The sequence below is a fragment of the Labeo rohita genome, unplaced genomic scaffold (genome assembly GCF_022985175.1).
Source record: "Labeo rohita strain BAU-BD-2019 unplaced genomic scaffold, IGBB_LRoh.1.0 scaffold_94, whole genome shotgun sequence".
Lineage (NCBI taxonomy): Eukaryota > Metazoa > Chordata > Actinopteri > Cypriniformes > Cyprinidae > Labeo > Labeo rohita.
In genome coordinates, this window is record NW_026129898.1 from 419,328 (window position 1) to 434,031 (window position 14,704).

The 14,704-nt window shown below is 43.4% G+C and overlaps 1 protein-coding gene across 2 annotated transcripts; it reads right to left on the minus strand.

Moving 5' to 3' along the window:
• Nucleotides 1-155: 155 nt before the first annotated feature.
• Nucleotides 156-13,706, minus strand: znf219 (zinc finger protein 219). 2 transcript variants are annotated; one of them, XM_051105246.1, is made up of 5 exons: nt 13,514-13,706; nt 6,974-7,064; nt 4,821-6,870; nt 4,460-4,603; nt 156-3,788 (listed from the first exon to the last, which is right to left on the minus strand). In XM_051105246.1, the coding sequence occupies exons 3-5, from the start codon at nt 6,865-6,867 to the stop codon at nt 2,650-2,652; spliced, it is 3,330 nt and encodes a 1,109-aa protein (XP_050961203.1). In that variant the 5' UTR covers nt 6,868-6,870; nt 6,974-7,064; nt 13,514-13,706; the 3' UTR covers nt 156-2,649. The 2 variants fall into 2 exon arrangements, with proteins under 2 accessions (XP_050961203.1, XP_050961204.1); XM_051105247.1 differs by lacking the exon at nt 13,514-13,706 and adding an exon at nt 11,731-12,447.
• Nucleotides 13,707-14,704: the final 998 nt, after the last annotated feature.

Sequence of the window (14,704 nt, forward strand, 5' to 3'; positions counted from 1 at the left end):
TAGGCCGTCCTAAAAGAGCAACATCATTGCCGATGCAGATGTTTGGCTGCGCAGGGAGCGATGGAGAGCAGGTATCAAGGTTTGATCTCTCGTTAGAAACACAACATCTCTATTTCTATCTGTACAACATTCAAGAGACACATTTTGTTCATGTATTTTTGTTTGTTTGCTTAGTTTTTTTTTTTTCTTTCATAAAACAAAAAAGAACAATGATAATAATTATGAGCAGAAGAGCTTGATTTCATCTCATCGGCATCAAAGTAACAACGTAGAAATTAAAGTAACTTCTAAAAAGGCCTCAGAGCTAGATAGTACGTAAGCTTTCAGTGGTGCATACGCTAAGGGGAAGGGGGAAAAGCAGGAGCTGCAACAGCACACGCCAATGATGGAATGACACTCATTATTATGAGATGGAAATGACCCCTACATCTCAACAAATCAGAGGATCAGATACGGAGCAGTACAGAACAGTTTACCAAAGAATACAAAGTGAAACAGTAGGGGCTAAGTGCTTTTGGTGAGCTTACAAAATACTTGAGGAAGTGCTCAGGACAGAAGGCACAGTGGCTTGACTGTTATCTCAAAGGAACACCACATCAGGGGCTACCGAACGCAGAAGATAATCTACACACGAAACAAGGACACGATAACGCACGTATTAAGGCCAGCCTCTGTCAATCACCGGACAAAAGTACCGCCTACTCAATGTCTAACGATAAAAATGAGATGACCCGATGGAAATGATTTCACACAGTTGGATGAGGAAAGTAGATCATCATTTGTAAGATGTGCTAATTTCACATCAAAAATGCGACACGATTACATCAAATCAGATTTGGCAAGCAGATCAGTCAGACTGACAATGCTGATACTGGGATATGTCTTGGACACCATTTCAGTATCAGCTTATAAATATATTAGCAATCATTGAAGTTTCAAGATCATCAGGCAAGCTTTAACATTGATTGTGTGTCCGAACGATTGATTTATTGATTGGTGATAATATAAAAACGCATCGTTTAAGGGAACGTGAATCAAATCTGCAGCATTACGGAAAAAACAAAACAAAAAAAAAAACGGTTTGGGTAGAGAAGAATAAAAGTTTGGTCTGCATTTAAAGGTGAAACAAAAGTGAGTTTGGGGTAAAAAAGAAACTTTGCACAGTGCTCTAAAGACATTCTGAAGCAGTCTTCTTTCATAATTATTATAATACTTATTACTATTCTCCATATCCGTATCCAGTAACACTTCTTAAAAGAAAAACTTTTTTTTTTTTTTGTCCTCTTTTTGATCTCTTTACAAAAGCTACATATGTTCTACTGGGATGTCTGAATTTGTTAGTGTTTGTGTGTTTTTTCTTTCTTTTTTTTTCAGTTTTTGAAATGTAAAAAAAAAAAAGTCTACTCACGTCTATAAAAACAGCTTATTGAATGTTTTAGTAGAGACCCACTTTCCACCCTCTCTCGGATGATTTGGGAATCTGAGATATTCCAGAAGTATGAAGGATATATTGCAGAGTCTCCGTTTTCCAGATTGTGATTCGTTTCTAACCCTGAAATCTGAATTTTTTTTTCCATAGTAACGTTGGTCTGGATTCCGCACGGAAATCCCGGTGGTATCTGTAATGTAAACACTTCCATTGGGCCCTTGTCAAACGGCCAGCTGTTCCCACATGTGGTGCTCTGGGTTCATTCATTGTTTCATTCACAGCAGACATAGTCACACAAACTGCCACCATATTGTCACAGAACTCTACGCTCTAGCACAACTACGCATATATACTGTATATATTCACTGTAACTATATTCCTGTGTTGCTGAATCTGCTAAAAACCTTTTACATCAACAGGCACTGAGAGAAATAGCATATAGAAGAGGCAGAATCTCTGTTTCATATAATATCTGAAGAAGACCCGTCGGAGCAGACTGGCAGTGTGGATATCTGGTAATATAATCTTTACTCTGTCCTGTTCTGTTAGAGGTGATTCACAAGTACCATTCAGTTATCACAGCATTCTGTTCAGAGTCTGGCAGGTGCATGGTAAGAAGTGTGCTCACTCCTTTGGTTTACTGAAGACGTGCAGTCAGATCAAGTTCACGTGGAAGTAGGATGTCCGTTTAGTATTCGGTTAGCGTCTCTCTCTCTCTCACTCTCAGCATTAATACTGTATATCGTAGTGATTGAGAACAGTGTCTTTTTTGCTTTTGCAGCTCCCCGGATTGACATTCCAGGTCCTCGTTGAGATGAGAGCAAGATTCACAGGAGGAGCAAGAAAATTGTAAATGAAAAACAACTTGGCAATTGCGTTCGCTGACAAGAAGACAGGAACGAGAGAACAGTGTTCAAGAAGGCCCCGAGACAGGCAGGCTTAGACTAGCATACAATACTGGATATCTCTGTGTGATTGAGAGTCTATGTATGTGTGTGTAGAGGTAATCGATCACTAACCAAGGGGGGGCTAGGAGGACATTTTAAGGGGAATGTTTGAAATACTTTTGCAGGTTATCTGATTACTGACTGTACAGTATGTTAGCATAGCGACTGGTCTGCCCTTGGTTTGAATGATGAGAGGGACCCTGGACAACTACATTTCCCAAGAATTTCTCCCCTGCCGCAATGTCCAAACTCATCCAGGGCTCTTGTTAGGTGTTATTCCCCCAAGACACCTTCCTCCTCCTTGGGCAGATCCTCGACCGTGAGGTCTGAAGAAACAGACGGAGCCCTTCTGCTCTGATTCTGGGGTGCGTTTCCAAAGCTGCCATTTCCTTCCAGCTCATTCTCCTCCTCGTCGACTTCCTCATCTTCCTCGTCCAGGTCCTCTCTCATTTTAAATGCCTTCTCTGTGTCACCGACGCTTCCCACAGGGCCAGGGGCCAGTTCAAAACCGTCCTCTGTTTCCCTGTTCTCCGGGCTGACCCCATTCTCAGCTCTCGTCCTTGACGAGACCCAATCCTCAGGGGATGTTGCTCCATCCTCGGCACCGAGGAACTTCCACAGAGCCAACGGATCACGGTCTGGCCCGGCCAAAGTCAGTCTTGGAGCATGATTGGTGGAAGTGAGAGGGGCTCCCCTCTTGCGGCGAGACTTGCTGGTGTGATTAACCTGAAGGTGCATGGCCATCAGCTCAACAGAAGAGGTTCGGAAGGGACAGAACACACATTGATTAAGGATGTCGTTCCCTCCTTTAGAGCCACCTGACGGTCCACCTAAAGAACTACTCACTCCCCCCTCATCTTGTAAAGGGCGACGGGAGAGGTCCAGAGGTTCAAAGCCTACTTCCTGGGACCCACTGGACGTCATCCCGCCCTGGTAGCCGTTTGCTGACACCATGCGGCTTGTACTAAGGGGTTTCCGCCGAGACACTTTGGGCATTTTCGGAGGTGGTATCTCCCCAATCCAACTTGCTTCTAGACCACTGGCAAAGAGTGTACCCATCATCCCCGACAGATTGCGATACTGACTCTCCAGGTCTCCCTCTCTCTGACGTCCAGATGCAGAAGTGCCCTCCTTCTTCTCTGGCGGGCCCACAGCCCATGACTGACTGCGCCTTGAAGAAGGAGCCTCTGCGGGAACCCTCCCAAAAGAAGACTGGGATAGGGAGGGGTGACGGCGCTTTTTCCCCCCTTCATGAGGAGAGCCAGTCAGAGGGGGGAGGCTAGGTGATGCGGAGTTTGCGGTGGTTGCCATAGCATTCCTTTGCTCACGATGATGACGTTGAAGGTGGTACTTGAGAGAGCCAGACTGGGTGCCAGCATAATCACAGTGTGGGCATTTATATGGTCTCTCACCTAAAACAAGGAATAAAGCACTCTTGAAAACTAAAATGGCATTGTAATAACAGAAACTTGGCTAAGAATAACAATGCTTCATTAGCGAGGCTGCTGTGGTTAAGTAAAGAAAAAAAATGCCTCTCTGGAACGACTATATGCAGTTACACACAGTAATAGATAGATGGCAGTGCTTGTCATCATATGCAACATCAGGTGTAGTCCCCAGTGCATTACTGTTAAATTAGGACATTCCATCTCTCATCAGCCTTGAGAGCACTGCATTTTTTTTTTTTTTTTGATAGAGGACATTTTGTGGATGAACCTGACAGGCAGTAAATGGTTTCAATCAAGCTTAATCATTAAAAATGATCATAAAGGGGTATGAAATGTAATGAATAAAAAACTGACATAATAATATTAAAGATAATAACAATACTAATAATAATAATAATAACAACAACAACTAGCACAATCATCATCATAATTTCTGTGAGATTTCTACAGTAAAAATACTTTACCTAAATGGACACATACCACGTCCAAGTAGATGCTGAAGATCATCCATACAACATACCAAACTAAAACTAAGAATAATTACGATTATGTTGCTTTAGTCTACCTTAGTTACATGTGGTGTGCACATGCCACTGGGTTGAGAATGACAGTTCTAGTATACATGTTGGTCTTACCTGTGTGCACACGAAGGTGCACTTTAAGGTGATGGGAAGACCGGAAGGCTTTACCACAGTAGGGGCAATCCTTCATCCCTGTTCCCCGAACACGCTCCCTTGGAGATGAAGTGGAAGAGGATGATCCCCTCAGACCATTCTGACCTTGAGAGGAGATAACATAATGAATCCAAGCAGTTGCTTTCAAATATAATTTAAGTCTGAGAACAATCCTGCCTTTCTGAAACACAGGGAGGAAATGTTCCAAAACGGTGAAATATTAAAAGAACAAAAACTATAATAGCCTATGATAGATGGAACCAGATAAGAAATATTGTACTAATAAAGTCAGCTGTTTTTGATTATGCTGGTTGATCCTTACCAGAAAGATGTGATATGACAGAATGGAAGCTCCCAGTTGTCCCAACTCCTGGTGGTAGTTGCTTTCCCTCCTGCCTTCCTTCACTGTCACTAGTTCTTTGCCCTCCTCCTACTCCGCCTGTTGCCTGAGCTCCACTCACTCTGTTTATAATGTCCTCTTCCCTGGACATGCCCCCTCGGGCACTTTGACCTTTCTGTGGTTTCTGGACATGGACACGAGCATGTGCAACCACCTGCTGAAGGCTTCTGAACAGCTTGCCGCAATCTGGACACTCCCAAGGTGGACTAGATCCCTCCAGTTCCTCTCTAGAACCCAGCCCACCCAGGTAGGCCCTCATCTGCTTGGCTTCCCCAGCGACTGTGCCTCGTGAGGAAGAAAGCTGATGGTGCGAATGAGATCGCTGCTGTTGTTGCTGTTGGTTGTGCTGTGCAGCCACCAGACTGCGAGCAACCAGCTGCCACATGGCTGCCTGGTCTGCTCCGTCTGCTGATTCACCTCCCCGTCCTCCACCATTGCCCATTTCTGCAACTTGTGCCACTGCCTGAAGGCGCTCCATGCAACTTCCATTGCTGCTGTCTTTGGGTAAGCCCAAATAACCCAATATCGAGGATTTACTAGAGCCTGGACTGGCATCTGATCTCTCCGTGCGACTTCCTGAACTACCTCCACCGGTCATACTGCGAGCCAGGAGCAAGTTGGAATACAGGGCCCCCAGCACTTGTGTGCTTGCAGGACCTTTTGATTGCTCATTTCCAGCTGGCCCCAGATTCCCTAATCCAGCCTTGAGGCCCAGCTTGTTGAGATGCACCTTCATATGATTCTTTAGAAACCAGGGTTCCTTGAAGCCACGGCCACACACCTGGCACTTGTGATCCAACGAGTCCTTGTGCTTCCGCATGTGCCCCTTCAAAAACCAGGACTGAGTGAATCGCTGCCCACATGTCTCGCATCTGAAAGCTGGAACAACTGTGGGAGGAGTCTCTGTTGGTGCTGTTATAGGGTGAGAAGGGAAAACCGTTTCGGCGGTAGAATCTTCAGGTGGGTGGCTCTCCTGCAGATGGGCAGCCAGTCTTTCCTCCTGACTGGCTGAGAAGGGACACATGGTACATTTGTAGGGGTTGTGGAGGATCCGCACATGACGTGCCAGCTCCGAAGCTGTACGGAACTTACCCTTACAAGCATGACACCGGAAGGCAGAAGCAGCTGTGGAGGGGGTGTTGTCTTCCAATTGTGCATGGCCAAGTGGAGAGAAGGAGGCTGAGACTGGTGCTTCCTCTGTTAAAGGTGGAGTTAGGGCTGTGGTTCCTTCGAAGAGGAACTGAGGGCTGCTAGCAGTTTGAAGAGGTTCCTCTGGAACCATGTCTTCATCCATACTCTTTTGTAATGACCCAGATAATGGACTCTGTTTCAGACCAAGTTCTCTGTTGTTGAGATTGTGGATTACACTGTCGCCCGCATGGTTCTGCTGCAGTTTGCCATGTGTGGTTCGGTAGGGAGCCGAAGCCCGACGCTCCCTGTCTAAACTGTGTGCTCGAGCATGCAGAGACAGAATACTCTGGAAGCGGAACCTCTTTCCACACACATGGCATGGGAACCTTAGGCCAGGCCCGGAGCTGGTCCCGCCAGGGACAGCCGTGCCCTCGTTGTTGAAAAGCTGAAGGTCTAACTCATCATCGCAGGTGGGACTTTGACCAGAGGAGATCGCCTGCTCCAGAGCTCCAAAACCAGGAAAAGGTGCTAATGGTGTGGCAGGGGGGCTGCTCTCTGATGAGGGACTGCCAGGCTCCAGTTCACCAGGAAACAGCGCCACTGCTGGGGTCGGTGATGGGGGTGTTGACAACTCCTCATCCTCCTCCTCATCTTGGAGGCTGGCCTCAGGAAGGGGGCAGGGCGAGACCGGGGCATATAGTTCAGTTTGAGGGCTCGAAGGGGTAGATTGTGGACTCTGGGGTAGGAATTGAGGACTGTGGTCCAGGGAAGGCATGGAGGGAGGAGACAATGGGGGCTCACAAGAAAGAGCCAGCATACTCTCTGGTGGGGAATCCATACTCTGATCAAAAAAAGATAAACAGTTGTGATTAGATCCAGATAGATAGATAGACAGACAGACAGATAGATAGATAGATAGATAGATAGATAGATAGATAACTCACTGTTGATGTGTCTATGCCATGCTTCACTTCCTTGAATTAAAAAGGGTGTGTTCTGATGGTGGCAATCTGCCTGACCACCTCCAACAGTCCCCTGTCAAGTACAACACAGAATAAAACACAGAATAAAATGAGTGTACACACATTTGTTCCTGTGTACGGGTCTAAGGGCAGAGCAGGACATGGACTGTCCCAAACAGGATGGGCGCGAGATGTTTGGACTTCCCCACACACCCTTCCTGCACATACACTAACAGTAGCTACCTAAATCAGAACAAAAATACATATATGCACATGCCATGAAATACAGACACTTGCTCTCACCCCCTCACCAATCCCTCATTACCCAAGCTACTCGGACAACACTCATCTAAACACACACACCCTAACACATAATGCAGTGAGAAGTGAACAATTACATAAAGGCACACATGCATACCTTGCATAAGTCTGCGGCAGACAGGCCCAGACACAATTCAAAAAAACACCTGCTTCTTTCATAAATAAGAGAACATTTATTTCACTGATGATTACAGAAAGACAATCTGCTAAACATCTGTGAGGGCGTCTGTATGCCTGGATATGTGTCACTATGCTTGTGTTTGTGTGGGTGGGTTTTTTTCCTGTATTTACCTCTGCGAACAGACTGAACTGTATATCTGTGTCTGAGTTTGGATTTATGTACACAATCAAGTGTTTGTGTATTAGTGTGTGTGAAAGTACGTGTATCTATGACATAAGACTTGGACGAAACGGTGGCTAACAAAGCCAGTTGACATTTTAGCTCAGCCGTGACTCACAAGGATATCACACTATATCAATCATACTGCCCCCCTCCGTTTGTCTTTCTTTCGCTCTTTCTTAATCCCACCATTATTGTCCTTCTTTTTCCTTCCTTCTGTCTTTTCACTTCCATAGATTGTGATTCCACCCCCTGCACTTTTTCTCTTTTCACCCTCATTCCCTCCTCCCTCTGTTCTTGACTGATTTTCTTTCATTCTATCTTTCCCTCTCTCTCTCTCTCTGTCTCTCTGCAGCGGTGCCAGTTGGCACGGTGCCAGGGAATGCTGATATCAGCTGGTAGATTGGGGCCTGCCAACATGGCGAAGAGAAAAGAAAGAGAGGAGAGAGACAGACAGGCGAGAAAGAGAAGAATGGGGGGGGGTTGTTAGTGAAGAAAAACATAAATGAAGAACACAAATACGTTCTGAATGAGCATATTTGATGAGTAAATCTGTCAAGAAAGGGGACAGAGCGTTCTGCTCCGCAATGGAGGATCTTGCGGTCTGTTTGGTCTGCTGGCATTATTATCATATGAATATCGTCATGGCAATGCACTGTTCCGCCTTGACAGACACGTTCGTGTCTGACCAACCCTGTCACGCCAATAAAGCTTCTCCAAATTTGGATAGATGGAGAGAGTGATAAGGTGCTAGACAGAGGGGGGAGGGGAAAGATGAAGGCAGGAGAGCGATAAAGCAGCATGCGCAAATAATGCATGCACACACACACACACACACACACACACTCAATATGGCACCTAGTCACTAGATGATTCATGCATGCTAAACACCTTTGTCTGAATGGCCACATGCTACACTCCCTGTACAAGCACACACAAATACACGCTTGCACATTTTGTGCCTTCATGGGGCACATGTGTCGTCTATTTAACGAACTGCTTTGTATGTAATGGAATGAATATCATATAAACAATGAGAAAAAATAAGGAGTGTAATGTAGCTGCAATTCAAATTATTTGATGCATGTCTTGATTTATTCGACCTTTGCTAATTAGAAATGTCAAAGAAGTCAAAAGTCAACACTGAAGTAACAAATGCATACCATAAAGATCAACTGATTATTCCGCTATCCAAGTATCACTAATTGGTTTTACTGAATGTTTACTACAGAAAGACAGGTACTTTAAATACGATCGCATTCACGATTCACAAGAACACGTTTACGCTACACACAACTTAACTCGCTGTGAGAAACCACTCATAAAACCTCTATATGACTGAACAAGCACTTGAGTCATCTTTAATAAAAAAGATACTTTTCTCGCTGCGGTTCGTATTCCGTAGCCTTGAGCACCTGAAATAACGTCTCCTGCCTTTGGTGTGAGGACACACTGGGCCTCCAACAGTGTAGCCATATAACGCATCTAAAGGCTAAAAAGAGATCATTCATACGCACTGAAAGACTTTAGACTCGTGGCCTTGAAAATATAACATGAATGGCTTTATCGCAGCCTGTTCTTTGATATGTGGAGAGAGCGGGAGAAAGAGAGCGATATCTTTAAATTGTGAGAGCGGCTACGAGAGAAAACCGATTGCTCAGTATGCGATCCGCGCGTGTGTGCGCACTCTAACTTCGAGGCTTGAACTGCACTTTACCTTTCTTGTATCTCTGAGTGGGATTTCTAAGGTCAGTGTGTGTATGATTCTGGATTGCTGCAGTCATACAACAAATCCCCACAGACAAAATTCATTTCCTGTTTCTAACCTTGGCCTGAACTTTATCTCTCTCAGCACCCCGGCTCCCACACACAGTGACTTGAGCGTGTGCAAAAATTCTCTTTCCCTTTCAACTTCCTCTTTTTAGGTTGAAAATCCAAGTCATCCACAAGCTTCACCTGTTCTCCTCGAGTTATATTACTCTGAGAGACGTGCGGACAGTTTGAAGGCACAGTTCAAAGATGCTGAAGAGAGGACAAGCAAGTTCAAAACATCACAATCTCGGCCATTATCTCCTTAACAGAGCATGAAACAAGAGTATCAGCCTTGAAATGATTCTACACTAAGGTGCTTTAGAATTTAAAGGCTTGGCCAAAAAACCTGCCAGGGTCAAGTTCACCTTCAAATTTAAATTTACAGTAAAATCAGCTCTTGTTGAATTCTGGTTGAACTTTTGTTGAACAAACTTACGTTAAGTTAAAGGGGTAGTTCAGCCCAAAATAAAAACTCACCCTCAAGTTGTTTCAAACCTGTAGGAGTTTCTTTCTTCTGCGGAACATAGAATATATTTTGAAGAATGTTGGTAACCAAACAGCCAGCTGTGCCCACTGACACCCGAAATATCTTCTTTATGTTCCACAGGAGAAAGAAACTCCTACAGGTTTGAAACAACTTAAAGGAGAGTGACATGATTTTCACTTTTGGGTGGACTGTCCCTTTAAGATTAGTTTTATTACACACACCCCTGGTTTCACACACAAGGTTTATGAAAGTCTGAGCTGTTTCAACTGAAAGAAACGTGCTGACTGATCTTAAAATATATCAGTGCCATTGTTTTGTCTCAGGATCCACACCAGTAAGTTTTTTTTTTTTTGTGTTGTTTTTCTTCTAAGCATGTTTTAAAAATGACTTGAATGTCCTAATTGAACTATGGCCTAATCCTGGCTTAGTACAAGCCCTGCCCTAATATGAATAGCCATCTCAGGTGATCCAATAATGGTAAATGTAAGTGTAAAATCTGGTCAAATCTGCATTTGTGGTGTAAACATTAAAGCTTCTGGATGACAGTGATTAAAACATTTGGAAAACCCAAACGTATATACTTTTAAAAATAAAGGTGCTTCACGATGCCATAGAGGAACCTTTTTTGTCTAAATGGTTCCATAAAGAACCTTTAACATCTGAACAACCTTTCTGTTTCACAAAAAGTTCTTCACGATGAAAGAAGGTCCTTCAGATTATAAAAAGGTAGGAAAAAGGTGGTTCTTCAAAAAAACCTTTGATTGAATGGTTCTTTGTGGCATCGCTGTGAAGACACTTTTAAAGCAGCTTTATTTTTAAGAGTGTATGCATTAGACTTCACAGAACTGTCTGGCATCGTCTAAAGGCAGTGACAGATAATTAGATATATTAAAAACAAAACAAAACAAAAGTGTCCTATATGCTAACTTATTTTATTAGTATTGTTTATTTTTTTACACGTTTTTAACATGCAAGCCTGATGTATATATGATGTAATGATAATGCAATAATGATCTGACCTGTCAAAACCAATGCCGGATCACCTGAGATGGATAATAACAGGTGTAACGAGAGTCTGAGTCAGTACGGACATCAAGAGAGTATGAGCTCTGATTCAGGTGTAATCTGCCCTTGAATGATCTAAAGAAGGAATTGTTTTCAATCAGAAATTGCTTTTGCTTTACAACGAGCAGCCCACCTCTGACCTCGACCAATGAAACGAGCTGCAAGGTGTTCGCTGTGCGCGACAAGTGCACAAAGGCAGTGTGCTGTGCTAGAAAGTCTAGCTTCAGGCATCTGAGCACAGAGAGGAACTCAAATAGACACAGACAACACTGATCTGTATCTGCATGAACGGGGTGAGCCCTGCTGAATTTGAACTTGGTGGTGCTTATTACAGTGTGGTCTGTAAAACAACCATTTTTTTTTTTATCATGTCACCTAAAAGTATGCTTTTTGAGATAGCCTGTAAATGAACACCTAATGAGATTAAATTAACATAATTACATTCAGTTACATCATTTAAAGCGTTTTTTTAGTGGTCAAATTGGCATATTTTTCATTTTTTATGACGCATAACATGCAGGTGTGTTCGTCAGTTATCGAGCGCACACATACTTTGAACTGACAACCTGTTGTTCCTTACACAAGACAAGAAGATAAAAATAATTTTCCCCATAGCATGTGATTTTGAGTAAACCCCACTTCCCTAAAGTCAAAGTATGGACTGTATGCTATTGCTAATTATGTCATTCAAGTTCAAGCAATGAGACCCCATACCAAGCTGAAAATCTGTGTCTGAATTAGCCTGGTAACAAGTCAAATTTTGAAGCCACTGCAACAGCTCTTCCAGATGCGCTGTCCGAGCGGGTCATCAAGACCAGCAGGAGCAGATCTGGTTGTAAAAGTTGTTTACAGGGCCCTTGGCTTCCACCGCCCTGTTCAGCCACATCTCTGTGCTGCTCTGCCCTCTTATCCGTCAAACTGTCACGTCAGTTCAGGGGGGCTGGTCTCATTCCGTCACCCCTCATGCGAGCACGTACAGGGGCAGCGACTATAATAGCCTTTATGCCAATGCCCCAAATCTGTGCCAGCGTTAAATAATGGCGCCCTATATAATTTTCACATGTAAAGTTTCTTGGCGGGATGCATTCGCAGGACATCAGATGACCCGTCGTCCGTGGAGAGGAATTTCCTCGCGTGATGTGCGTCAGTAACGCGCAACCATTTTCAGCCGTCTTCTCTCTCGCGGCCATCTCAATTAAAAAGCCACATTAATGAAATAAATAAATGCTCACAAACAAATGCGCACACGACGCGTCCTCTCGCGAACGCTGACATTCGCGCAGGACGAAGCCCGAGCATAAAATCGCGATTTGCAGAAGCAACAGCATCGTTTTCCCAAACGGAGGCAGAAATTTAGCTTTTAGGACGGGATGTTGTGCGCTCCATTTTCTTCCTGATTTTCTTTCAACAAAAGATAAAGGGAGGGGAAAAGGACAAACGATCAGGGTGCAGCTGAAAAGTGCCATCATGGGGTTTCATCTTGAAATCCGCTGCCAATCTCGCCGCTATCGTGACAAAATCGTGTGAAACTTTAAGTTAAAAAAAAAAAAAAAACTAGCAGCTGCAGGTTTTGCGCTACAGTTTAAAAAGCGATTCCAGGCGCGCATCTGTGAGGTGACGTTAGGACATGCAGAGCGTGTGCAATTCTACGAGTTATTGTAACATAACATGCACGGAAAGCTTCCCAATGTTATTCAAAGTTATAAAGAAGCTGCTTTTCAACTGCTAAAAAAAAACCACTGCTTTCCCCAAGAGTGTCCGATGCAGCCGGATCTGTAGTATCGAGTTCTGCACCCTACACGAATTTAGTTCAAACATGCGTTTTTGACGCGGAACAACTGGAACACAACTATCTAAAGCTTCTCATAAACTATACAACTTTGCAGTATTGAAACACCAGGGAAATGAACAGTTGCTTCTAGCACTGAAAAAGTTTAAGCATGTACAATCATCTCGTTCCTCTTAGTTCAGGGCACTTTTTTCCACACTTGAGGCTCTGAAAATATCCAAGGGCCTTAAAAAACGAAAGTTGCATTTTCATGCCCGAGTCTCGCATCTCTTTCAGGACACACACACACGCGCGCGCGCGCTCTCTCACACACACACACCGGCAACGAACACGGCACGAGACAAAAGTGAGGAAGTGTGTATGTGCGAGAACACGTATGATGTGCCCTAACAGAGACACACGAGACGCCAATCAATATGTCCTGATGCGCGTATGTGGAAGAAACGCGAGGTGTAAACGCGACGACTATTCCGTATCAATGGCTTTTCATACCCCGGATCAGCCCCCCAAAAAAAGTCGTCGTCGGATATTTGTTGTTTATGAAGGCGACAACAATCGCTCTCTATACGTCTAAAACTGTACGCGCGCACGCACCATCGCAGTCGCGACCGATGTGCATCAGTAAAATCGCTCAAAAAGCGCAGATTAGGTCAATAATTTGAAATGAATCAGATATTTTGTGATGAAAGTAAGGCTGAATGTACTTACGGGAGAGGCGGCGAGGAGATTAATGACAACACACGTCATGATTACGTTTCACTTGAATTAAATACATTACGAGTTAGGGAAAAAAATGGAAATCGGGGGTAGTTGTATACAAGCATACGCCGATGCCCCCCTCCCTTCTGCCCTCTCTATCTTCCTCCTCCTCCTCCTCCTCCCCTCTTTCCTCACACGTCCCTCTCTCTCTCTCTCTTTTCTCAAAGATCCATTTATTGTGCAGTCGTGAGTGAGTGAATGAGAGAGAGGCGGAGGCTGTAGGTTGCAAATGTAATTATAATCTCGCAGGCACCATTTTAAAACGATCTATAGATTTGCGGGATGGACTTTTGACACGCCGCGCGCTTACAAATCACACACAAGTTTCTCCCGTCTGCTTACGGTGTCGGATTTACACTCAGACGTCTTTTCAAGATCACGAACGTGTCTTCTCAACTTTGTTGTCCGTCAGATAGGGCTTCTTTAGTTTGTGTTAAGGGATAGTTGTGATTTGTGTCGCGCGCAGGAGTAGAAGCTCGCGCTCCACGTGGGAGCTGCGCAGGTGCGCGCGCGCGGGTCACCATCCACTATTCCAGTTCTACGGACCGTTAACGATGAACAATACAACCATAGGCCATATATAATATCTGCAATGTACCCTCTTTTAAACAAACAAATAACCATGGCCTGTAACAGGAAATAAATTAATTAATTAATTAATGCATTAATTAATTAATTTACTACTAATGCATTTGGAGTATTATTTTTGTGTCATTAATAAAAGCATAATAATAATAATAATAACAATAAATTATATCTATATACTCTAAATAGACTATAGAACAATATATAAATGTGATTTTATAAATATGATATATCAATATACATCTGCTATTTACCCTCTTTTGACCTGCGATCCATTAATAAACAAATAAATAAACACCTACTGTTATTTTTTCATTAAAAAAAAACAACAACAACAACAACAAAAAACAAAACTTGTATATCGGAGTAAGCACTTTTCCCTTTGAAGAAAAAAAAATATAAATAATATATAGGTTAAACTACTTACTACTAAATTTTACTTTAATACTACTACTACTGCTACTCCTCATAATAATAATAATAATAATAATAATAATAATAATGATGATAAAGATCATCATTACAGATATACAATAATATTACTACTACTACTAA

Coding starts and splice junctions, on each gene's coding strand:
- znf219 (XM_051105246.1), bottom strand. CDS start 6,867: ATGGATTCCCCACCAGAGAGTATGCTGGCTCTTTCTTGTGAGCCCCCA. Junction 4,604..4,820: donor TGTCATATCACATCTTTCTG/GTAAGGATCAAC, acceptor TCTCCTCTCAAG/GTCAGAATGGTCTGAGGGGA. Junction 3,789..4,459: donor GCACCTTCGTGTGCACACAG/GTAAGACCAACA, acceptor TCCTTGTTTTAG/GTGAGAGACCATATAAATGC.